Below are 26,364 nucleotides of genomic sequence, written 5' to 3' on the forward strand. Positions count from 1 at the left end.
TCAGCCTGTGGCTCAGGAGGAATTTTAACTCAAGTTTGCCAGATCAAAGTCCAGCACTCAGCTGGCTGGCTATTAATTTAATTCTACACTCTGAAAATTTAATTCTACACTTCACCAGTGTAGAATTAAACCAAGTTTCTTCAACAACATTATCTGGTCATAAAGTGCAGCAACCAGTTAATAATTCTCTAACATTAATCAACATGGCTGAAAAAAACAGGATCCAAAATACGCGGTTATTATTCCAGAACTGAGAACACTGCGCCTCGTAAATACAGATCTGCAAACTACTCTAGAAGATTTTGTTCTCAAGTTTTGGAGTGTGTCCCATATACAGGAAAATCCGACACCCAAGATCAGGCATGGGCAAATTCGACCGTCCAGATGTTTTGGGACTACAACTCCCATCATCTCTAGCTAACAGGACCAGTGGTCAGGGATGATGGGAATTGTAGTCCCAAAATATCTTGAGGGCCAAGTTTGCCTATGCCTGCCCAAGATGAATGCCCTTTGTCCTTTAGATGTACATTATCTGGTTATCTTAACGCAGGACTGTGACGCTCCCCATGCTTTGGTGGCAGATAGAAGAGTGGGGACCATCTTCAACCTTGTAACTACAACTAGCCAAAAGAACTATGCCCAACCAGCACCAGCAGCAGTAGCTCTCACAACAGAACTTCAAAGTCACCCTAAAGTAGATGGTAGAAATGCTTTCTTTCTTCTATATAGCTGATACCAGCTATCTAGGACTTTCTGACTATTTTAACTGATGGCCTCCTAAGATTTCAATGCCCAAAGCTGGGAAATAGGCTGGCCAGCTGGTTAATTTTAAACTTACGCATTTAAACAACAGGTTTATATTCTCTACTACTGTGTGCTGCAAGCGTCCTGTATAAGACAGAACCCAATGACAAAGCTTGGATATTGTCTGGCAAATATCCACCCCACCCACAACCTCCTCTCATTTTAAGATTTTTAACCTCAGCTAGCAAGAAGCAATGGAACACGGGTGGCGCTGTGGTCTAAACCACAGAGCCTAAGGCTTGCTGATCAGAAGGCCAGCAGTTCAAATCCCCGTGACGGGGTGAGCTCCCGTTGCTTGGTCCCAGCTCCTGCCCACCTAGCAGTTCGAAAGCACATCAAAGTGCAAGTAGATAAATAGGTACCGCTCTGGCAGGAAGGTAAACGGCGTTTCCGTGCGCTGCTCTGGTTCACCAGAAGCAGCTCAGTCATGCTGGCCACATGACCCAGAAGCTCTACGCTGGCTCCCTTGGCCAATAAAGCAAGATGAGGGCCACAACCCCAGAGTCGTCCGCAACAGGACCTAACGGTCAGGGGTCCCTTTACCTTTAGCAAGAAGCAGGCTGGAAAGTGACAGTAGCAGTTCCTTCCCCCAAAAAACACCCTGTGATCTGGAATAGACAGGGAGGAAGCCTGGCATATACTGGTGACCAAACTAGCTGCCTTCCTTTGGGCTAGGTTCAGCCAAGCCCTAGTGTAAAGCACAGAAAATTCACACTTTACTATAAGGAAGCTTAGAATGGCTGCTTTGTGGTTTTTACCAAGTCAGGCCTTGGAAGTATTATCCTCACAAGGACTACAGAATTTGTAGGATTTGATTGATTGTAGTGCGCTCAGAGGACATACCTGATTGCCAGGCAGACCTCCTTCTGAATCTCAGGGCTGATCTGGTCCACTGGTGCCATCAGTAACTGCCAAAGCAAGAGGCCGGATCGTCTTACGATATCACGATTCTTCTCGGTTTGAGGGCTGAAGAAAAATTTAAAAACCACCTGCAAGGACAAACATGGGACTGTATGGACAAATGCTTGTGTTGAATTGTAGACATGAGTAAGAGAGTACCATAAAAAGAGTACAGTGGTACCTCGGGTTAAGTACTTAATTCATTCCGGAGGTCTGTTCTTAACCTGAAACTGTTCTTAATCTGAAGCACCACTTTAGCTAATGGGGCCTCCAGCTGCCGCCGCGCCGCCAGAGCACAATTCCGGTTCTCATCCTGAAGCAAAGTTCTTAACCTGAAGCACTATTTCTGGGTTAGCAGAGTCTGTAACCTGAAGCGTATGTAACCTGAAGCGAGGTACCACTGTATATGGAATCTGATGGTTTACTTATTTATATTAATATAATTTATTGCAGTCTCTGCCATGCCCACAGGGTCCCCACTCTCACTGAAAGGAGATTTAAAGAAAGCACTGAGTTGGAGCCAACAAATTAGTTTTCAGTGTGTGGTTGGTAGCAGAGCGCATGTGTGATGCCTATAACAATTGCTTCAGTTTGCAGGTGTGACCATACACCCGAAAAAGGTGGACAACCCCTCTCACCAGCTTCATTCCAGTGGCCAAAGGTGAGGAACAAAAAGCAAAAGTCCCTCAAGAAAAAACAGAATAAAATGTGAACTTCTCCTCTGCCCTCTACTGACTTAACTACACAAGTTAGCTGGAACAGGTGGGTCTGATAACACAACAATTGCTGGAGAATACCATCAAGAACACCTCTCTCGGATAAAGCTTCCATGACTGAGAAAGAACCCACCAATGCTCCAATTCAGTTCCAGTACTTCTTACTCTGCTCACAGGAAGCATGAGAAAATCCTTACATATTCCTCAACTCCCAGGTTAAGGGCACCGTATTTTTCGCTCTATAGGACACACTTTCCCCCCTCCAAAAATGAAGGGGAAATGTGTGTGCGTTCTATGGAGCGAATGCAGGCTTTCGCTGAAGCCTGGAGAGCGAGAGGGGTCGGTGCGCACCGACCCCTCTCGCTCTCCAGGCTTCAGGAAGCTATCCGCAAGCCTTGGGAGCTTGGCGGGAGTGCCCGCATCCCGAAGCCTGGGGCACGCTGAGCAGACATCCGCAAGCCTGGGGAGCTCGGTGGATAGCAGCCTCCAAACCCGACCTGGTTTGGAGGCTGGCGGTGGGGAAAGCAGCGCTTCTCCCCACCGCCAGCCCCACAAGCTCAGGGGACAGCGGGGAGGTGGAGTGCCGGCTTCCTGCTGTTCCCCGACCTGGTTTGGAGGCTGGCAGTGGGGAGAAGCAGCACTCCCCCCCCCGCCAGCCCCAAAGAGCAGGTCGAAAGGAACCCAAAGCCTCCAGAGCCCAGAGGGAACTCCCGCTGGGCTCTGGAGGCTTCGGGTGAACACACCTTGAACACACAGAACGCACCTTGACTTAGAGGGGGAGAACAAAAAAAAAAATCCCCCCCCCCTGTTCTCCCCCTCCTATGGTCCGGTGCGTCCTATGGTCCGGTGCGTCCAATAGAGCAAAAAATACGGTACTTTGCCTGAGTATCCCATACCCCCAATCCAAAAGCAAACAATTACACTAGGATAGCACAATTACACTAGGATAGCACGCACCTGGAAGACAACCAAGATGCAGCGTATAATGCAGGTGTCCCCATTGACCATAGCTTTCTCCATAATGTCGCAAATGCTGCTCAGATGATGGCCCTCGATTGGGTGTTGCTTGCCCAGAAAGTTTGTGATTGGAAGGTTGTTACTCGCTGCCAGCAGGTTGAGTTGATGGATACACATAGCACCAACATGGTGCAGTAATTGATTGATAACCTCATTTGTGGTTATGGCATCTCCTAAAGGAGTAAGGAACGTTTTATAAATTGGCAGTGTGCATTTCAAGGTATCGTCAAGGTTTATTCATTCTGTGCCTTTCAACTGTGCCTAGTCTAAAACATAAGGTTCCCCACCCCCAAATATTCAAATAACCGTGTGTGTGGAATTCAAACAGAGAATTCCCAGGTTTGATCCTCAGTGTTTGCAGGTTATAAGTAGAATGGTGTAGTTTGGTGCTTGCAATCTCTAGGAGGTACTCTCAGTTGGAATAAGCAACACTAGGTAGACATCTAGGTGGGCCAATGATCTGACCGTAAGGCGTCTTCATATATTTATATGGATAGAAGGGAAGCAAGAGAAGGGCATGGAGATTGTGTGTAGCTGCCCACATGTTTTAAATAACTGGGAATAGCAACCATACATGCAGTACTGGAGCAAGGGTATTTTGCACAGCTTGGATCCCTCTAACATGGATTTGTTGGTTTGGCCTTTGCAAGCCACCACCTCTCAAATTCACTTTTTACAAATGGAAAATTAACAAACTACTTCATGAGACTTTCGACAGGGTAAACATGTTGAAGTTTGCCCCACACTACAATCAGCTATAGCTGATGATGTGGTATCAATATCTGATTATTTCACTGCTAATGTTTGCATTCAGAGAAGCACTGTTTTGTGGCTTTCTCTTGCAGCTATAATAGTCAATTGCCTTCCTTCAGCGGAATTCCACAGAAATTCAAAAGAAAGATCCCAGCATCTTGTAGTTCAAACACCCTGATTATTATTTTGGTTCTGATCAAAGGAAGTTCTGTTCTATATATACCCTCACCAACCTTGTATGAAAGAGCTGTTCTGCCCTGCTGGTTTCTCAGTCAGGTGCAGCATGGCTCAAAGGCAATGCCCACTGATCCAGGCCCGTCCATCTCACATTTCACTAACAATGACTTTGTACAGAGTGCTGAATGCTGATTTCCCCCTCACCTTTTGGTTCCACAATTATATGGCTGACTCCTAGCCTCTGGCAAACGTAATGGAAGGCTTGGTTCCCTGGATTGCACCATTGATCAATATAGTCGTTCGAGCATGTCCAGATCATGTTATTCATAGCATCATAGCACGCTCCTGAACAAAAACAATCAATAGCTCTTTTTATCAAAAGTGGCTTATAATGCAAAACAGGTCCAGACAGATGCCTTTATGGTTGGTAACAATTCCTCTGTCTATTAACATACGCATTCACATCCTCCCTCCTCTGCACCCCTTCTCACCAACAGCATCATTTGGTCCTAAAGGACTTTTCTTTGTTTTTATTCCTCAGAAGTAAAGACTGTTCCTAAGCATTCCATAACAGCTCAGCAGCTAAACCAACGGCTAGGGAGGTCTTCTTGCAATGAATCTTACATCTAATAAGAGATGTTTCCAAGATAGCAGCTTATTTGCAACTCAGATTTTTACACATTTTCTAGTTTACCTGATTTTGGGGAGAAGCTAATAAAAGCATTCCCCCCCCCCCCGTAGATTTGCTTGCTTTAATGGAATGCCTCCCTTGCCTTCATTCAACCACAGCAAGCACTCCAGTGTTCACTACTCCAAGGCTGGTGTTTACTTCGCAAATAGATTTATAGATATTGCTATCAATGGTACAAAATAAAGCAAGAAACAACTGTCTGAACTCCCCTCTGCCATGATCCACAAATGTTAACTTAAAAAACCCACCACAATTACATTGCCAATGGCACTTTAGGTCAGCCAAGGTTTAGAGCAAATATACAGTTTCAAGCAGTTCTCCTGTACATATATATTGTTAATTGCCTCTTATTATAAACTTTATTAGCCTTCTCCTACTTTGGCAGATTTTTTCTGTTACTTTAAAAAAGAAAAAAAGAGGTGTGCCTGAACAGATTAGCTGTTTAAAGCAAGCCAAATTCTGCTCAGAGAAACCTGTTATCAAGGGCATCAAACGCCATTATTGCCATTACCAAGTTGCATCTAAAACTGCATATTAATTCCTTACCAAGACCAGGAACAAGAGCACCGCGTCCAAGTGAGCTCCCAGCAGCATCAATGAGATCCGCTCGACTTGTAAACTGTCCATCTGAGATACTGTACACCAGACTCGAAGCCAGAACTTTAAACAGAGAGCCTACAATCAATCCCTTGAAAGCTCACATATTTATTTGAACTGTGCGTTATGCACAGGAGCTTAATTGTTAAACACAGACAGTTATTTAATTTCTACAGTGAGAGAATCGAGATACCGAGGCTTGTACTTAACTGGAAGCCCTGGAAACTCTACCTGCTTTCCCCAAATTTCAGCTGAAGCCCCACAGGTCGCTGGCAACCCCAAGCCTCCCTCCATATGTTGCAGGTCAGGGGTATGGAACCTCAGACCTACGGGCCAAAAGAAGCCCTTGCGGGCTCTCTATCCACCCTTGCGGCTCTCCCCAGGCCAAGCTCTCTGCCCAGACTAGCTCTGCAACCTCCTTGAATGCCTTTGCCTGGCTGGAATGTCTCCTTGAGCTGTGATAATCCCTCTTGTTTGCCTGAACAGAGAGCAGTATGCATAGAAACCCCTGGGTTTTTGTATTGCTGGAATGTAGCCTACTATACAACAGTGAGAGTCACATCCACCGTACTACCCACTTTTGCCTCTGACTACACCCACTACTGATATGCAGCTTCTGGAAGGTGCCCCTTGGCCTGAAAAATGTGGGTACTATATAAGCATGTTGTCCAGTAACAGTAGCACCACCGTTGCAGGGGTTTGGACTAGATAGCCCTTGTGGTCCCTTCTAACGCTACAATTCTATGATTCTATGCTCTCAACAGGGGCAGGGCAGTCATGTGTATTCTAGTCATGTGACTGTCACATTCACATGCAAAGCAAGGGTGGAGGAGTGTCTAGTCTTACATGAAAAGGAGATGAGAGGAATGAAACCCACCCCTCTTTCCCTCTGCTGTGCTCACTGCCCCAAGCAATTACAGCTCCCCGACAATCTTTCAGTATCAGAGTGCATCTAAAAGAAAACTGTCTGCAAGAAAAGGAACTCTGTTGCATCAAAGCTGCATCAAAGCATACCCTTATCCCCATCTTATATGTCAACTGGGCAGATATTTTCATCAAATTTGAACACTAAACCCTATGCTGGAAATAGGTTTCAGGGCTATACCCAGCTAGCTCAAATCAACGACTGAGAAATAAACTTGGAAGAAGTGCCTTATTTAAGGTGGACAGATGGAGCAAAATAATGATTTACAATAAATAAATATAATGGCACTGGATACATTAAGAGAATTATCTAGGGACCAAGCGGAAAGGCAGCGCAAGATGCATGGCAAATCAGTTTGCTGGGTTTTGAAAAAACCAAACCAACTCAGAGGGAGCAAGAAGGGAGGCTGGAGAGGACTTACTTTTCAAGGACGACAAGCCACTTGTTCCACCAAAGAGCGACCGTGTGGCAGAGCTGCCAGAGCCACCCGGGGGTGGGACTAACATCACCAAATAAGTCCCACATGTGTATATTGGAGTCTTTCGTAGCATTTTTAGAGGCAGACCACAACTAGTGTTAGCAGCTGAAAAGATCAGATGAACATCATGAGAAGCAAAAAAAATAAAATGCTGTTGCCCATGAAAAAGGCAGAAAAGGAGGGGGGAAGCTAAATTCTGGGATGAAAGCTGGATGGATGGACAAGCGAGATTCAAACCCCAAAGAGAAGCCTACAGTTACTTGTGTTACAAAGTAGGATCTTGAGAAGAGACACCATCTACCAAGATAATGCCTTCATCTGAAACAAGAGGACCCCACACTTCCAGCAGAGACTGTGCAGGAGATGCTCCCGGTGTGGTCTGACACATAGGGCATAAGAAGCAAAATTATCCTTAATATTGGACTCTGCTTATCAAAGCAAATCAAGGTGCAAAAGCATTAAATCAAACCCCCTCCTCACCTGCTTGGTCCTCTTTCAGTGTATTGGAGATGGTGGAGCCAGTCAGGGCAGCCAAGGTTGCTGAGGGAGAGGCTCTGTACCTTGAAAGCCTGCTCAGAAGCATCTCATTGATGCTTTTTGCTGAATCCCCCTCTTTCCTCATGAGTATTATCCGCTCTTGGAGGGGATTGGCCACACAGGCGCCATTTTCCACCTAGTCCAATGAGCCAAGACAACACAGAGCATTACCTGTCTGGGGAGGGGGAAATGCACCCCAAACTCTAGTCCCTGAGCACAGGCTCAAATGGGGGAGGGATGAACCTTAATTATGAGACGCAGACTGCCCATCCTGAGCAGCATCAGCGTTGATCACAATGCAATGAGAAAGATATTGGCTTTGGGCATTTTGTAATTATGAAACAAAGGGATGAACACATGAGAAATAAAATATCAAATGGCACACAGGACACACATTCAGCAGCAAGTAAATGCAAATGGAGAGGTGGAAGACAGAGATGGAGTAGTCACAGCTACAAGGCGTAGAAGGGAAAATATTTTGCAAATTGAAAGTACTCTGTAAACAATAAGCAGTAACTAGCTTTAAGCATTAAAGACATTTGCATCCTGCTCCTTAGCCAAAAAAGCAGTTTACAATATGGTCCCTTATCCTCACAATCTAAGACAACAAAAATGGAAAAGGGACCAGGAGGGAAGAGGGGGAAAGGAAGCTCAGGCACTAACTTAAGTTACAGAGAAAAGCCCAATTCCTATCGCCATTCCCCCCCCCAAAAAAAACAGCACTCACTGTGAGCTCAAAAACATCCATGAAGACAGAGTGTCCCTTTGGTGTTTTTTCATTCAAGCTTGCAGGAGACCAAATCCAATAGAAGTAGGTGCCATCGGAAGAAAGATGCACAGTGGTCATAGTGCTGCCAACTGGAAAGTGATCTGCTGGCATTGGGAGAAGCTGACATACCTGTAGCATCGCATAAAAGCAAAGGGAATATGAAGGTGAGAGAGAGGACGGGAGGAGAAGGGATAAAAATTATGTTGTACTAACTCTCATGAACACTGACATGATAAACTGGCCTAGTTTATGTGTAATGCTAAGGTGCTTTACTCCTTCCTGGTCAATTTGTTGCAGTGCTGTCCTGAACCAAGCCATAGGTTGGCTTAATATGTCATCCAAACTTTGGCTCATGGTTTAGTTCTCGTGGACAAGCCATAAGCCATCAACTATCAGGGGCGCCGACTTATAAAAAATATTGGGGGGCGGGGGCCCATACCGACTTATAAAAAATATTGGGGGGGCCCAAGACCTCCAAACCGCTGCTGCTGGGGGAATGAAAGGGGCGAGCCCCGGGCTGCCCCGACCTTAAGTGAACCTGTGAGGGCTCGCCCTTTGCGGCAGCCGATTGGCTGCCGCCGTGGGGGGTGAATATTAATGAGCTAGGGGGAATCCCCGCTTCTCGCGGGGCTGACGCCAGCCCCGCGAGATTGTTGATGGGTCGAGAGCCCGCAACCCCACCCCCTCTCTAGATCGGGAGTGGCTTTGTTTTAACTCATTACTGAATGTATTTTAAAAGGTAACTATCGTCAAACAAGGAAAATAAAAAATACCAACATAATTTTGTGATTTTACAAAGCATAGTATAACTAATAATTTTCTTAAATTATTGGGGGGGGCGGAGCCCCCCCAAACGAATTTTTGAGGGGGCTCGGGCCCCCTCAGGCCCCATGGAGTCGGCGCCTATGTCAACTATACAATCTCATGGTTACCATCTTGTGATTAATCCAGAGAGATCTTAACCATGGGCTTGAGCCCAGATAATATGCTAAGCCATTACCACTGAGCAATTCTGCAAAAGACTCGCTCACTTGTCTCATTTTATAATTAACACCAATTTTTATGCTTTGTAGGACTGTTCAACATGCCTACCTATACAGTCGTACCCCCTTGTTTTGCGGCTGGGATCAGTTCCAGCGCCCCAGCCGCTAGCCGAAAAGGACGCAGGGCAAAGTGCCACGGCTGCGCGCAGAGTGGTTTGCGTTTCTGCGCATACACGAAGCCCGATTTTGTGCTTCTGCACATGTGTAAGCAACAAACTTGGAATTAACCTGTTCCGGTACTTCCAGGTTTGCCACGGACGTTCACCGGAATGGACGCTAGACAAGGCGGACGTTTGCAGAGGTATTACAATAAAGAAAATTACTGGAAACCAAACTTGCTTTGTCCAGATACCTTGCTAAAATTGTTACAAAACAAAAGCACTCACATTTTGCAAACTTACATTTGCCAATCAAGCACACTGAAATGTTGCTGTTGTGGTTTTTTTTATAAAAAATAATTCACTCAATAACCAAATAAGCACCATCAATTCCCACATCCTCACAATGTTCAATTTTACTCGACTTCCTTGAACTTGGGAGGGCCAATATGTGAAGCACCTACTTTGCAAACAGAAAATCCCAGGTTCAGCTCCCAGCATCTCCAGGAACAACTGGGAAAGACTTGATGATTTAAATAAGCAAGAAAAAGATTTTATTTACATCAGTCTCCCTTTGATACTTCATATGTTTACTAAGAAAATGGTGCAAATCCGACAGCTAAATCATGTTGTTTTACAACTAAATAGATTATTTACACCATTGCTTCATTTTTACAACCAAGTCTCACATCACAATATATACATTTTGCATGATTTCCATTTTAACTGGAAAAGGAGCATCTTTAACATATATGAGGCATCTAACTTATTTTTATACGACCAACAGCAATTACAGTTTGCAAGTACAATAGTATAATCCTATTTAATCAACCAGAACATGAGAAGAGCCCTGCTGCATCAGGCCAAAGGCCCGACTGCTTCATTTCTGCTTCACTGGCCCAGCCCCACCCTCACAAAAAAAGGAGCAAACAAAAATGAAGAGCCCATGACTGGTAGTTTAAAGTTGGATTGATTTTTACTGGACAAAGTGGATAAAATTATTTCCATCAAGTGAAGATGTTTGGTAGCTGGAGTGTAAATATCAGTATTTGGGAAATGATCAGATTGGTTCTTCATTTATGCATTGTGCAAAATGAGGTACAGTGGTACCTCTGGTTATGTACGTAACTCGTTCCGGAGGTCCGTACTTAACCTGAAACTGTTCTTAACCTGAAGCGCCACTTTAGCTAATGGGGCCTCCCGCTGCCGCCACGCCGCCAGAGCCCGATTTCTGTTCTTATCCTGAAGCAAAGTTCTTAACCTGAAACACTATTTCTAGGTTAGTGGAGTGTGTAACCTGAAGCGTATGTAACCCAAGGTACCACTGTATATAAATAGACTGACTGTGAACATAACTAATATGATTTTAAATGCTTTATATGTTTTCAAATTAGACTTGCAGATGACAGCCAGAGAGATGTGTGGCTACAAGTTCTAAATACAGAATATAAACACAGAACTAACATGACAGAAAAAGCAGCAACCACAGAGGACGCCCAACCTCCAGCAATCATTTATCCCCTCATCCTAGACTGAGGTAAAAAAAGGTAAAGGTAAAGGACCCCTGGACGGTTAGGTTCAGTCAAAGGCGACTATGGGGTGCTGTGCTCATCTTGTTTTTCAGGCCAAGGGAGCTGGCGTTTGTCCACAGACAGCTTTCCTGCTCATGTGGCCAGCATAACTAAACTGCTTCTGGTGCAATGGGACATTGTGACAAGTGCCAGAGCGCACGGAAACGCTGTTTACCTTCCCACTGCAGCAGTACCTATTTATTTACTTGCACTGGCATGCTTTCGAACTGCTAGGTTGCCAAGAGTTGGGACAGAGCAATGGGAGCTCATCACCGTCGTGCGGATTCGAACCGCTGACCTTCCGATTGGCAAGCCCAAGAAGCGCAGTGGTTTACATCACAACGCTACCCGCGTCCCAACTCTGGTACAGGAACACCAGCCTGGAAAACCAGCTTAATTTTTCCTCTGCACCTCTGACATAACATCTTGTTTGGAGGCATTATGCAGGCAAAGCCGTTTATATACCGCATGCTAGTGACTTGTTTGCTGATACATCAAGACTTAGGATCAGGACCATGAGTCATTGATACAGCTAGCATGCAATATTTTGCTGAGCCACAGATGTTCTTGATATTGGATTTCTACCCTTCAAAGAGAAACTGCTACCGTAATCTCTGAAATACACACAGTGGGGGGAAATTATCAGGATCCAAGTAATATTTATTCACTTCAAGGCAAAAGTCAATAAAGCTTTTAAATCGCTAGATTAAGAAGTTCTACAGGAAAAGATAACGTGTACACTGGCCCTTTTCTTTTTCTTTTTTTTCTTTTTGGAAACTCAAACGGTCTCCAGAGGACACTGCCAGAAAGGTGAAATAACAAGGGGAAAATGGTTTCTGGAAGTAGGCATGTCCTGCATCTTCTTTATTTATCAGCGGAATACATGATCAGCTGATCGCCGAAGAATTGATGCTTTTGAATTATGGTGCTGGAGGAGACTCTTGAGAGTCCCATGGACTGTAAGAAGATCAAACCTATCCATTCTTAAGGAAATCAGCCCTGAGTGCTCATTGGAAGGACAGATCGTGAAGCTGAGGCTCCAATACTTTGGCCACCTCATGAGAAGAGAAGACTCCCTGGAAAAGACCCTGATGTTGGGAAAGATGGAGGGCACAAGAAGAAGGGGACGACAGAGGACGAGATGGTTGGACAGTGTTCTCGAAGCTACAAACATGAGTCTGACCAAACTGCGAGAGGCAGTGGAAGACAGGAGTGCCTGGCGTGCTCTGGTCCAGGGGGTCACGAAGAGTCGGACACGACTAAACGACTAAACAACAACAACAACAACACATGTACACTCCCACCCCAATGGCAGCCTTGCAAGTTATCAAAGCCACCCTCTAGGGAAGAGCTTTTCAAACTCTCCATGTTGGTGACACACTTTACTCATGCATCATTTCTCGACACAGTAATTCAGTTTTACTAGCAAACCGAAGGTTAAACTAACCCCTTTCCAGCGTTTGCACGACACATCTACACAATGCAGCCGACACACTAATGTGTCACGACACACGGTTTGGAAAGCTCTGCTCTAGGGTAATGGGAAATAGCAGCAGGTCTCCAGAGTCTTGATGTGAACCTGGAACACTGTGTTATCAAGGAGAGTTTGTTTGCAAAGTGTGGCTACAGAGAAAAGTGGCTGAACGGACTATAAAATCTCTGATAAACATTTTGAAAAAAACACTATGCCATGGATATGAAATTAAAGATGCTGCTCCAATTTTTACTTTACCTGCAGGGTATTTTGGTCAATAACCTGGAACAGGGAGTGAGGTTTGTTATCAAAAGAGACGGGTCTGTGAAGAAGCTTGCCATTGCCAAAAGCAACCCAGCCTGGTTCCAACTCTTCATTACGGCAGTACACAAAGCCTCTGAAGGGAAAAGAAGGGACGTTACACTTCAATTATGATGCATCTTTATTTATTACAGAAGACTGCTGCAGACATGACTCTCAACACCACTTGCTGTCCTGTGTTTGGGATGACAAATACAGTAATTGTCAATTTAAACAAACTGAGCATTTAATGATGCCATAGCTTACCGTAAAGTACCATGCAATCCAGATCCTAATTTGCTTATTCCTCTGCCAACTGAGTTTGTTGTATAAAGATAAAGCCCATCTGCTGCAAGGCAGCGTCCTAAGTCTGCATCTGTATGAGGAAACAGTGTTAGAAAAACATGAGAAAACCTGGTATACTTGTTTGTATAACATTATTCTTGTTTATAAAACCCAATAAAATAATAAGAACAAATCCAAAAAAGAAAAAAAAAGAAACTGAGATATGAAAGCTAGGAGCTAAATGACACCTTAATCCTAGGTTATGGGCACAACAATGAAATGTCTAGGCATGCTTTTTTTTATAACAAGAACACAATGCTGAAAATGAATGAACTGCAGCTAAAATATTATGTTCATTTTTCACATGGTCTAGTCCTTCCCCTGCCCCCCCCCATCTCTTCTCCAATCTTCAGGGAGTAGATGGAAGTGGGGAGGCAGAAAAAGGTCCTCCTTTCCTTCCACTCCACAGTTTTAATCTGAAATCTTAGGCGCACCACTGCACCCAGAGCTCAGAAACTGCTTGCGCAAATGAAATTCCCTGTCGCAAAATGTGCCTAGAACAATAGGAGTTTCGAACACTGGAAACAAACCTTTAGAAGACAACCTTTGCCAAAGTCATAATATTTTGAGGGTGGGGGGGGGGAGATGCAGCTTCCCATTCAAACTATTGGGACAACACAGACACTATTGGCTAGAAGAAGACTCCTTGATGTGTTGTACTTCACTTAGATTACTTACAACTTCTGGACTGAGTATCAGTTTCAGTACCAATACGTAAAGCTGCCCTAGACCATGAAAGAGGATAAAAAAACCACATACACACACTTTGTTCATACATCAAACGGTTTTGAAAATTACACTGCAAGGGCCAATATTCAAAGGTCCTGTTGTCACACACACTCATCATCCTACTAACTGTGAGCTCATCCTCAGACAGTTGATCCTTGGGCAGCCAAGATGGCATCATCCACACACGATAGAAGGTATTAGTAGAAGGAGCAAAAAACAAAACAAAACCCACACCCGACCTGAGGGGACCCCTCTCTCAAAACAGCTCTCTAAGGACTGAACACACTCAATGGCCACAGAAAGCTGGTTGACTGCCTGAGGGGAAACACACAGAAAAGAAGGGGATGGGAAGGGAAATGGAATGGTGTACCCTTGCCAACAAAGGTCCATATAGTTACAGCCATGGTTTTCCCAGTAGTTATGTATGGAAGTGAGAGCTGGACCATCAAGAAGGCTGATCGCCGAAGAATTGATGCTTTTGAATTATGGTGCTGGAGGAGACTCTTGAGAGTCCCATGGACTGCAAGAAGATCAAATGCATCCATTCTTAAGGAAATTAGCCCTGAGTGCTCACTGGAAGGACTGATCGTGAAGCTGAGGCTCCAATACTTTGGCCACCTCATGAGAAGAGAAGACTGCCTGGAAAAGACCCTGATGTTGGGAAAGATTGAGGGCACTAGGAGAAGGGGATGACAGAGGACGAGATGGTTGTACAGTGTTCTCGAAGCTACAAACATGAGTCTGACCAAAATGCGGGAGGCAGTGGAAGACAGAAGTGCCTGGCGTGCTCTGGTCCATGGGGTCACAAAGAGTCAGGCACGACTAAATGACTAAACAACAACAACAACCCTTGAAGAAGGCATGGCTGGTTAGCTGGAACCCTGAATAGGAGTGCTACAATATTTGTCTCCTACTTGTTAGATGATTTTTCATATTACAGACTGGGAAACAACTTTACCATATCTAGCAGTAAAATCATACCTTTGTACAAACAACATTTTAACATGTGTGTCTACTGCAGTGGACTCCCCTGGTGCACAAGGGCTTTCCACGTAAGCTACACTGGGAGCCTTTTTGGCGGAACAACAGGGTGCAAATGCAATCGATCAATCAAATAAAGAAATACCTTCTGACTGTCTGTGCAGCACCAGCTGTCACCTGGACAAGATTTCTATCTACCCTTACAACTTCGGACTGTGGTTATTTAAAAGGCAAGGCAATCCAAATGCAGAACTGTTCTTGTTCTTTAAATTCACAAATCTCACCTTTATTTTCTGAGCCTGAGCCCGGGTTGGCATCAGGTGCTGGCAACATATCTTCAAACCCCCAGGACACCATGTGTTTGCCCCCAAGCAAACAAGAGGGTGATCCAGGCCCCCCTTCCAAAAGCAACAACCTTTAGAGAATGAATACAAAGTAAAGGTTAGAAATGGGGGAAATGCTTCTATGAAATGGAAATAATTAGCTAAAGACAGACATACAGTGCACATTAAAATATACTGTATTTTTCCATCTATAAGATGCCCCCATGTATAAGACGCCCCCTATTTTGGGGGGAGTCAGATTTAAGAAAATGAGGGAGATGGCCCCATGTATAAGACGCCCCCTAATTTTTGACATTATTTTTTAGGAAAAAACCTAGTCTTATACATGGACAAATATGGTACTTAAATGGTGGATGGCCTGTGTATGAACAGCAAGGAGTATTAGTGTAGTTCCGGTTTGTAAATAGTTCTGGGTAAGGGTGGGGAATGGACTTTTCTAATTACTCTAAGTTTAAAAAAATATCCCAACATTGATGCATGAGTATGTTTTTAAGATTAGTCTTTGATCTATAGCAATGTGATTGCCCCCAGAAGCCTTCTTCCTACCTGTGTAACACATCAGCTACAGGCAGGGATCCCAACTCTGTTTGCTTCTGTAAAAGGTGTACTGTGTGAACAAACGTTTTCAATGATCCCCTGAGGAAAGAGTTAAAATACAAAGCAGCAGTCACTCTTGGAAACTGCAGGATACCAACAGATGCTCTTAAAAGTCAAGCAAACTCTTACTGGTTCAAAGCCTCAAGATGTCTTCCTGAAATACAACTTAGAACACACCTCCTCTGAGTGTGTTTTGACATTTACCAAATTTCATGGAACACCAATGACATGGGGTAGATAGCCATAGTATATACCAGAGATCCTTTTTACACAAACCTTCATTATCTAAAGCTTCAGGATATCTTACCGGTTTCACAGAAGAGCCTGGAGGTTTTCACCTGGCTTTGCGATTCTATTATAATTTGGGATGGAAGGATGATAACAATGGACACACTTAACAATAGGCTAACGCCTCTATCCTCTTCAGTTTTCTTCTTGCCTCTTTACCATGCAAAATCACTGCTTGAACCGACAAGGAAGGATGTGAGTGGAACTGTTAAAGTAATATCATGGTTGGTACGGAAGGATCCATCAAAACAACAGTTCTATACCCCATGCAGCCACCAGTACGGTGATCACATCAGCAAATTGGCCTGCAGCAGCTATTCCACCACTGATAAAAATTGGGTGTGCAACTAATGCAAAGCAGCATGGTATGAACTGTGCAAACTCTTGTGTGCAACAACACAAGAGTTGATGTGAACTTGACCGGCAGATTTGCACATGTACAGACACAAGGATACTACATAGCCAATACTCCTTTTGTTCCCACTCGTCACAAAATAACAACCAGTAGTGAAGGCAAAACACTGGTAGACAAGACATAGGGGAAGGAATCAATACTGGCTACCTTATAGGGCAGCACCTATAAGGCTCAGGGCAGTCAGAAGTCAGAAATTCAAAGGTATGTCCACAACACAGGATTTCAGTATGGAAGGCAGGTGCAGCCCTACTCAAAGGAGTTTTCTTCCAGAGCATAAACTCAGAGCAAAATCAATTCAAGGGCATGAAACTGTAGAAAATTGAATTAGAAGGAGTTGGCTTGCCTTATGTCTTGAGTTGCATTCAAGTAAGGAAATTGTGGGGGAGGGGAGCAGAAGGGCAGTCTCAGTCGCTTAGACTACAACAATTTTTGTATGGTTTCCTGTATCATACAAATGCAGTTACAATACAGTTAAGATCTACCACATACTGTAAACATAATTAAGATAGGAAGCATAAAAGTACACAGAAATTAACACTGCCCCAAAACATTTCTGTAGGCAATAATTAGCCAAATTTGTGTAGAGAGAGTCCACTTCTGCAAAAGTACAGATATCCATTTTACAAAAAGTATCAGATGTAGAATCATATTGGGAAATGCACTGTCTCCAATATGGCAGCCAGATAAAAACATTTTGGTAATGTTTATTGCATGTAACCCTTTCCATATGAGAACACATATGGAGTCATTTCTGTAGCTGAGGAATCCATCTGTGAACATTAAAATAACTATAATAATATTAATTTTAAAATAAACATTTCACCTAAATATCTTATCCATAGTATCTTTCTTTCTTTTTCTTTCTTTTTTTTTTGGTGTGAAAGTTGATGACATAACCCTTCAAAACAGGTAATAATGCTGAAGACACTACAACACCTTAAACTGATCTGTGAAACCATTCTGGTAGAAGACAGGGAGAAATATCCAGCATACATCTCTGGACTGATAATTGTGCATTCTTTAACAGTATTCAAATGACACGGTGTTTTGTGCTGTCATGCAAATAATACTAATGAGGAACCACACAATGCAGGTTACATTCCCACAGACAACCACAATAGATGAGCCACAGGCAGTGATATTCAGAACTCTTTAAAAGATTACATCAGAATGAAAAATAATCCTCAAAGAAAATCTAAGTGGCAGAAAAAATAGGCCAAAAAATTCAGTTCAACTCTACTCAACTTAAAAGAGAGAAAAAATGGGGAAAAGAGGAAGTTATTCAACAACTTGACAAAATTTGTGAGAGTTCAAATCTGCACCATAAAGAAGATGTATGCACCTTCTGTGAAAATTCATATTAAAATACCGGTAGATGAGAATGAATGAACAACAGAAGAGTAGCAAAGCCCTGGAAGCTAAATATCATGCAAAGTACCGTATTTGGTTGGGTTTTAGAAGTCCATTGAGAAAGACTGGCACAATACAACCATGTGAGGAGAGCGTTTACAAATTATATGGAAGTTACCTTGAAAGCAGGAGACCTTAATAAGGTACATAGCACAAACTGTACAACTGTTTAGGAACTCTAGTAAAGGTACATAGAATGTAGGACTCTTAGTCTGCAGGAATTAAAAAAGCTTCTCTTAAGCTAATTCATTGTTGGTACCTCACACTGCTTAAATTATGGCACAGTCGCCCAGTGGCGTAGCGTGGGGGGTGCAGGGGGGGCCGGCCGCACCGGGCGCAACATCTGGGGGTTAGGGAAATCCACGGGTTAGGGGGCGCAAATCCATGGGTTAGGGGGCGCAAATTACTTGCCTTGCCCCGGGTGCTGATAACCCACGCTACGCCACTGCAGTCGCCTAAGTGTTGGAGTGGATGTGAGGACTGAGGCACTGTGTATGTGGCAGCTTTTCCCTATGTTGAACATTTCTGGGATAATATATTTAATTCCAACTTATACTATAACTATAATATAATATAATAATAAGCAAACTGTTCCTAAGTCTCCTATACTTGCTCCGTTATCATTTTTACTGGCCCTAAATTGCTCCCTAAGGATCTGTTGATGTTTCTCCTTGTAGCAGCCTGGATGACTATTGCAGGACATGCTACTCAAGTAAAAACATGCTGATTCCCGGACCGTCCACGGGCCGGATTTAGAAGGCGATTGGGCCAGATCCAGCCCCTGGGCCTTAGTTTGCCTACCCATGGTCTTGAGGTTTACCTGCATTGCATTGTTTGTATTATACTCAAAAATTACTTTTAAAACTCTTTGAAGAAGCTGCATACATCCAGGTATTTCAAATGATTGTGTCATGCTTTATTCAGATGACAGTGAAAATTCCAGGAAGAGTCCATGAATAAATACTGGCAATGCAGTGAGACAAACATGAGGGAGAAATTTAATTTGACAGCTGTTCTCAATTTGCCCATTAAAAGTGCTGGGATTCTCAACCATTTCTATCTAATAATTTTTGCAACTCAAATAAAAGCCAGCACAACTCACTGTGACCCTTTCTGCAAGTTTGTTTTTATTTAAACATTTTGAGTATAATACAAATTGTGTATCTATTGCGATCTTTATGGTTCACGGCTGGAAAATGATGGCATCATGTTCTCTAAATATAGCTTTATGGTTTTGTTTTCTGCTAAGTCATAAATGATCTGGAGGCACAACAAAAACCAAAACCTACTTTGCTAGTCTACTTCTGAAAAATGATTAAAAATGAGACCACAGAATTATTACATGACATTAATCCCATATATGCATATTTGGAAATCTCATGTTCCCTGAGCCAATGTTCAAACCATCAGTTTCACAAGATCCAGTGATGCTATATAAAGGAATCCCAGCAGGGGCAACAAGGTCAATACCGATCCCAATCCAAGGTCTAAAGCCTCCTTCCCTGGCACTAAGGCAGCTAAAGAATATCCAATACCAGGATTTTCTGGAATCAATAGATTATTAGTAAGTGCCATTTCTCAGAACTGTCCACCCATATACCTGAGCTTTCTGACACATTATCTGTAAGTCAGACTAGCATTTGCATCCAAAGAACTTACTGATGCTCAAAAGCATAATCTAAAAAGATTATACAAATGAATAAAAGAAAGAAGAGCTGGAGCAAAGAACATGCCTATATTAATTATAAAACATTTAAGAAAACATAGTTCTACTGATCTGGTCTTCAAAATATTTAAAAACTTGCTAATTGCTTTTGCACAGTGTATACTAATGTGGGAAGCTACATTTTACTTGTAATTCTTATGCCTTTACTTATAGAGAGCTCTTCTACAACAAAACATTCACATGCCCAAGTCTTTTTTTCATTTTGGTGATTGGCTACAGCCATTTTAGGAGAAACCATGGCAAAACGGGAGAGAGATATATCACAGATTACAAAAGTCCCCATAGGAAATCATTGGTTTATTATGTGAATGCTCACCTAACAAATGATTTGCTGGGAATGCACTGTGCTTGGATAGCGGGACCTTAGTGTACAGTGGTACCCCGCAAGACGAACACCTCGGAAGATGAAAAACTCGCTAGACGAAGGAGTTTTTCGTTTTCTTAGCTGCTTCGCAAGACGCATTTCCCTATGGGCTTGCTTCGCAAAACGAAGCTTGCTCCGCAAGCTCCGGGGATAGCGGGGAAGCGTGCGCGCCTTCCCCTCTGTCCCCGGACCCCTTTTGAACCAAGGGGCGGCAACGGGGAGAAGTGATCTTCTCCCCGCCGCCCCTTGCTTTAAACAGGTCCAGGGACAGAGGGGAAGGCGCGCACGCCTTCCCCTCTGTCCCCGGAGATTGCGGGGCAGGCAACGGGGAGAAGCAATCTTCTCCCCGCCGCCCCTTGCTTTAAACAGGTCCTGGGACAGAGGGGAAGGCACGCACGCCTTCCCCTCTGTCCCCGGAGATTGCGGGGCAGGCAACCCACCCCTTGCTTTAAATGATTTTCAATGCATTCCTATGGGAAACCGTGCTTCGCAAGACGAAAAACTCGCAAGAAGAAAAAACTTGCGGAACGAATTAATTTCGTCTTGCGAGGCACCACTGTACTTTAATATTCACAAATGGATTCCTTGACCCACAAAACAACAGAAACCCCACTGTACGGGTTCCTTTAAATGAGTGGTTCCCAACTGAGGGTTCGTGTAACCCACCCAGCAGACCATAGCACCAGTGCTTTTTTCTGGGGGGATGCAGACCCCTAAACATTTTGTGAATCTAAGTTTGGCCTCACTGAGGGGCAGTATTTCAATATGAGTAGGAAAATAAGAGTACCCCTAAACATTTTTTTTAGGAAAAAAAAGCACTGCATAGCACCATTCACATAACAAAAACTACCACAGAGATAACAAAATGTTCAAAAGTAGGGGGTCCATGGCTTGGCTTTTGAAAAACAGGGGTCCGCAGTACTTAGCTAGTGGGGAACCCCTGTTTTTATGATATGGGAAGGCTGTGTTAGACCAATTCTAAAGCAAACAACGTCCCACCACTGCCACCTATGCCTCAATCCATGCCAGTACACATTCTTCCCTCTGCTGCTAGAAATTAAAAGTTGTGGCTAGGTGGAAAAGGAGGCAATTGGACAACAAGGCCAAATTCCCATTCCTGAGCACAGTCCTGAATCCCTGGGCACATCTTAATATTTCTGCCACAGTTTAACATGGGCATACAAAAGGTGAGCAATGAAATGATCTGCACGCCCAGATTTCCCACCCTACACTTCTCCTACCTTGCACAAGCCAAGGCAACAAGGGCAGCAGCAGCGTTTTCTTTTTGCTTCTGTGGAATCTGTTGGCCTGAAGTGGACGTCTCCTCCAGCCATGAGCAGAGCAAGGACTCAATGCCATTGAGACAGTCCACAGGCTCCTTAGTCAAGCTCAAGGGCTGACAGTCACGAAGGCAAGTCAAGAGCACCTCAGCAGTTATGTTACAAAGGGAAGGGTCTGTTCTGCTCTGGGACTCAATGAGAGGGAAGACCAAGAGCAGCCCCATCCGCGAAGTGAATGGTGCTTGTTCGGGTTGCTGTAACAGGCCTTGCCGCTTGAGCAAGGCAAGGGCTTCCTCATCCCCAGAGTTTTCCCGTTCATGCTGTTCCTCCAAGGCAAGCTGGCGCTGGGCATTCCAGAGTCCACGCAGAGCATTCAAGCGGTATTCTAGCAGGCGGGCATAGGCGTTGCTCTGATTTCCACAGACAGAACGCAGGCGCTCCGACAGCTCCGTTGGATTCTTGGTTTCAAATGTTAAGATCTAGGGCAGGGAAAAGAAGTGCATGCTGGTGAATTAATGTGGCAGGATGCCTTTAGAAGAACTTTTGCACAAGTCAAGGCACTTGCTTTCAGTACCTAATGTGTAAATAAATATGACACAAAGGCAGAAAGTTCTAATAAAATAAAACCATATGTTTCAGATGAATCAGGTCATCTAAATTCAGAACTAACTGAACAAATTGTGCACTTAGGAGGTAACAACTGCAACACGGTTTGTAATCACATTTAATAAATGTTTTTAAGATGCTTACTAAATTAAATTTACATCAAATAAATTTGAGCAAGTAGGATAAGGGGGATTGCAACCCAGATCACAGTACACAGGAAGGGAAGTTTTTAGTCTTTTCTCCCTAGCTACAATCTCCAAGAATTTTGCACCCTACATGTTAATTAGCACTGGGAGAAAACTCATGGACAGAACTTTCTCTCCTTGTGCACTACAAATAAAGCTATGAGATCTGAAGCTGTACATTATGCCTCACTCTTCAGCTAGCGTCCCATCAGATACAAGATGCTATGACATACCTCCCTCCCCCTGAGAACAAGCAACACCTCTTCAAAGAAAAATGATATGGAAGATTATAACAGAGAATCAAAGTGGGCAGTTCTTTCCTCTTTAATTAGCTTGTTTCTGTTTCTTAAAAATTAAGCCATAGCTAACTGTCTTGTTGGAACAGCACAGTGATGCAAATGCTTATACCTCTGAGCAAAGACTAGCTTTGCTAAGTATCAAAACTGTATTTTAGGTCTTTCCTCCAGCTCAAATACAGTGTAAATTAAGTAAATTAACAGATGTTGAGAAATTAAACACTAAAATAAATATATATTATCAAAAATACATAAAATACTCCTAAAATATGGAACAGAAACTAAACAAGTAAAAGGATTCATGATTAAGCAAGTGTAAAATATAGGAGGGAAATATTCTATAGGAGACATAAGAAACTCTATAGAAAAAAACACATATTTTTATGTTCGAACACAAAGGGTTACAAGATAATGGCATGGTGGGGTATGTCAAACTACATTTTCCATCTATAATAAACATATTCTACGTATATCATTTTAGTTTCCCAAAGTTTCATTAACTGGCAACAGTTTTTCAAAGTGGCATTTTACAGTTGAGTAAAACAACCAGAAGCATTACATGCAAGATGGCGCAGAATTTTCTCTATTTTTTTCTAATCTTCAGCTAAACACCTCACCAAGAAAATAGACAATTGGTTGATGAGACTTAATTTAGTGACAGTTTTGCTTTCTTATTTGCTATACAGAGAAGAAATTTTAAGTAAAAAATAAAATCAGATAAGCTTAATACAATGCAACAATATTGATTAGCGAATTATGTTGGTCACAAATACACATACTCTGCCAACCCAAACAAATGAAAGGAAAAATCTGTGTTTTATCTTTATCCCCATCTTTGAATTTCTTAGCATTAAGAAAATGTGATATTACTTGATTTTTTTTTTTATATTAAACAGCTCGTGACCAACAGAACAATGTGCAATTTACATAGTATAAATGTGTTGTTATATGTATTGTGATGGGATAATGAGCTGCTTGTGCGTAAAAGCTTGATCCCTCTGGGGTTTGGCTGGTCACCCAAACCTAGGCACTAACGGAGCCCCCAAAGCATGACTCCGTCAGTCGCTGGTAGAATCCGACAGTGGGCGTCTACGGAACTTACTCCAACATAAAAGTTGTTTGACGGACATGCGCCTCCTGGACTCTCTGCGTGACAGCTTCCGGCGAGGGGTGGGGGTTGCTAAAGGGGGTCTTGTTACCTCCTCACTGTTCTCACTAGAAGTATCCCAGAGCCTCTCCCCCGATTCCCTTTCCGCTGGAACTCCTGCTCTCCCCCTACTGGTTCCTTCTTCTGCTGTAGAGTCTCTCCTATTCTCCTGGAGCCTCTCCACCACCTGTCCCTCCGATGGCAGTTCCCTGACATGTATCATTTAAACCCCTTTATAGAACTGTTGTTTGTGTTTTTATTATGTTGGAAGCCACCCAGAGTGGCTGGGGCAACTCAGTCAGATGGGCAGGGTATTATTATTATTATTATTATTATTATTATTATTATTATTCATTTTAAAGGAGGGGGAGAGGCAATAAAATAATTTAAGGTAAATTGTTAGCCATTTATTGAATACAGAGGATAAGATCACTCATAATGTTCTGAGGTATCAATATAGTACATGCAGGTCTCATTAGCCGAACACAATGCGTTTTCAGGAAATCGTATGTTACGCAAGTGTTCACATAATGAGTAAGCCATTTCAATTGATTCCTATTTTCCTTTTAGGTAAGCGTGGTTTATCTGAAACCACTTGGCAGGCCAACTCTCAAAATCTTGCAGCCTAATTAGACCCACAAGCTAGAGGTACCCCACTACTTGTATAAATTGACACTTTCTGTACCTTTTTCTTGTTCTTCTATAGATTTTTTTTTTAAGAAAAGAAAACAAATAACTTTTGCATAAACCACACTAATTTCCTGCTACTGATTAGCCACTGCTTATACGTCTGCTCTACCACTTATTCCCACCCTGGGAAAAGCACCTAAGCTTAATTCACTTCCTGACCTCACCAGTTTCATCACTGCGCGTTAATAGCCAAGCAGTTAAAACCAGAGCTGTGGCAGTGGGGTGGGGGTGGGGAACCCTTCTGCTGATTTCCCCCTCCTGTCCTCTTTAATGTTCCTGATCCATACTCACAAACATAATAATAGAATCACAGAATTGTAGAGTTTGAAGGATCCCCAAGGGTCATCTAGTCCAACCCCCTGCAATGAAGGAATATCAATGAAAACATCCATGGCAGATGGCCATCCAGCCTCTGATTAAATACCTCCAAGGAAGGAAAGTCCATCACATTCCAAGGAAGACAGTTCTGCTAATGAATAGCTCTTACCAGCAGAAAGATCTTCCTGATGTTTAGTTGGAATCTCCTTTCTTGTAACTTGGAGCCATTGGTTCAGGACCTACCTTCCAGAGCAGGAGAAAACAAGCTTGCTCCATCTTTCATGCGACAGTCATCTTCAAATATCTAACGGGCTATCTTATCTCTTCTGAATTTACAATGTTCTGGTCATTAAGAGCTGCTCTTTTGGTTTTGTAGGTGAGATTACATGAAATGCAATACCAAGGTTTTTCCCCAGAACAATTTAAATGGCATTTTGTGTTATTTCTAAATAATTTTCAAGGACGAACTCAACAAACAACAAATTGGATTATCTAGAAAGGATTTCAAGGATAATTAACCAAATGAAATCAGCTGGTGTACACTCTTTAGCAACTGCTGCAAATATTGATTTAGCAGTGCCCAAAATTCACAATTGCTTTTAAAAATCCATTACGGTACTAAGCGTTACTAATTTGCAGTGGCACCTTGTCAGTTCTAGAACTAGCCAGTTTTATTGGAGGTAAACAGCAATACTTCCCACTTCGCTCTCCCCAAGGTAGCCCTACACCCCATTTTCAAATCTAAGAATCTTGCAATTCCTGAAAGAACTCCATTCCATTAAAAGAAAAGAATTAGAGTCACAGCCAGATTATGATGTGCAGAAAAAGTGGAGGAATGCAAATTCTGGCAGGCGTCAATCTTCGCTTTTTCCACCCAAGCCTGCCAGATTGTTATGGCAATGGAGATGAAAGCAGTGGTCAGAACTGAAAGCTGATGAAGGTAAGGATGATAATTAAGTAGCAGAGAGGAGAAATCAAAATTGTAATTACAGTACATAGGAGTATAGGGTCAGGGGAGAAAAAAACAGTATAATAGGTTGATACTGAACTCTGTACACACCAAAGGGCCTGGACATACTCCAGATACTCAGCTGAATGATAAAGTGTCATCTTCTCAAGACAGAACTATTGGAACAGAGAGTGACAGAAGACCCTTGGCCAAAACTATCCCAAGGACAATAAAATTCAAAGAGAGGAAATAGCCTAGGAATTTTCTGTGTGCATAGAGACAAATGAATGAGACAAAAGCAAATTCTAGTGGAGGTAATACCATGGCAGAATAACAAGGCCTGTTTAATTTGTTGGCCAAGTAAAAGATAGGATGGTAGATTAAGAATTGTGCAACTGATTAAGTCCAAAAGGGCTTTGGACTTCGATTTCTTGAACAGCAGCCCACCAGATGCTAAACTACTTCTGAAACTGAAGGAAGAGCCAAAGAAATAGGGACCTGCTTTTCAAAGAGCCTAGCTGATCTGCACAAGACTTTAGGCATGACTGAAATAGCTCTCTGAATCTCATACATTGCTAAGCAAATGCTGGTGTTTCAAGAAAATTGCACCTCTTCAGAGTTGCCCAAACATAGCCCAAGTAACTATGTGCTGTTGAATTTGCACTATGGATCCTGTTTCCAATTCACAATCAGAAGACTGGTCGTGTCCGCACAGAGGAGTTCTCTTGCTAATGAGTTGTTCAGATCTGATTTTTCTGTGTGCACATAGTCATACAAGTGTTTACACACTCCCCCTTTTCCTAGTCATCCTATTCATTGCAATTCTGCTACTTGCCATCCACAC

The 26,364-nt window shown here is 43.1% G+C and overlaps 1 protein-coding gene across 2 annotated transcripts in view; it reads right to left on the bottom strand.

Annotated features, from left to right (window-relative positions):
- The window catches only part of HECTD4 (HECT domain E3 ubiquitin protein ligase 4), a 113,622-nt gene that overhangs the window by 73,637 nt on the left and 13,621 nt on the right, over nt 1–26,364 (bottom strand). For both annotated transcript variants that reach the window (XM_083750036.1, XM_083750035.1), the window contains exons 2-13: nt 21,291–21,808; nt 15,796–15,885; nt 15,190–15,320; nt 13,118–13,226; nt 12,809–12,947; nt 8,323–8,493; nt 7,539–7,731; nt 7,002–7,163; nt 5,605–5,718; nt 4,572–4,712; nt 3,378–3,610; nt 1,648–1,793 (exon numbers count right to left, since the gene is read on the bottom strand). In XM_083750036.1, the coding sequence (XP_083606162.1) occupies nt 1,648–1,793; nt 3,378–3,610; nt 4,572–4,712; nt 5,605–5,718; nt 7,002–7,163; nt 7,539–7,731; nt 8,323–8,493; nt 12,809–12,947; nt 13,118–13,226; nt 15,190–15,320; nt 15,796–15,885; nt 21,291–21,808 (2,147 nt within the window). The remainder of the gene's footprint in view (nt 1–1,647; nt 1,794–3,377; nt 3,611–4,571; nt 4,713–5,604; nt 5,719–7,001; nt 7,164–7,538; nt 7,732–8,322; nt 8,494–12,808; nt 12,948–13,117; nt 13,227–15,189; nt 15,321–15,795; nt 15,886–21,290; nt 21,809–26,364) is intronic.

Source organism: Podarcis gaigeae (assembly GCF_964106915.1).
Source record: "Podarcis gaigeae genome assembly, chromosome: 8".
NCBI lineage: Eukaryota > Metazoa > Chordata > Lepidosauria > Squamata > Lacertidae > Podarcis > Podarcis gaigeae.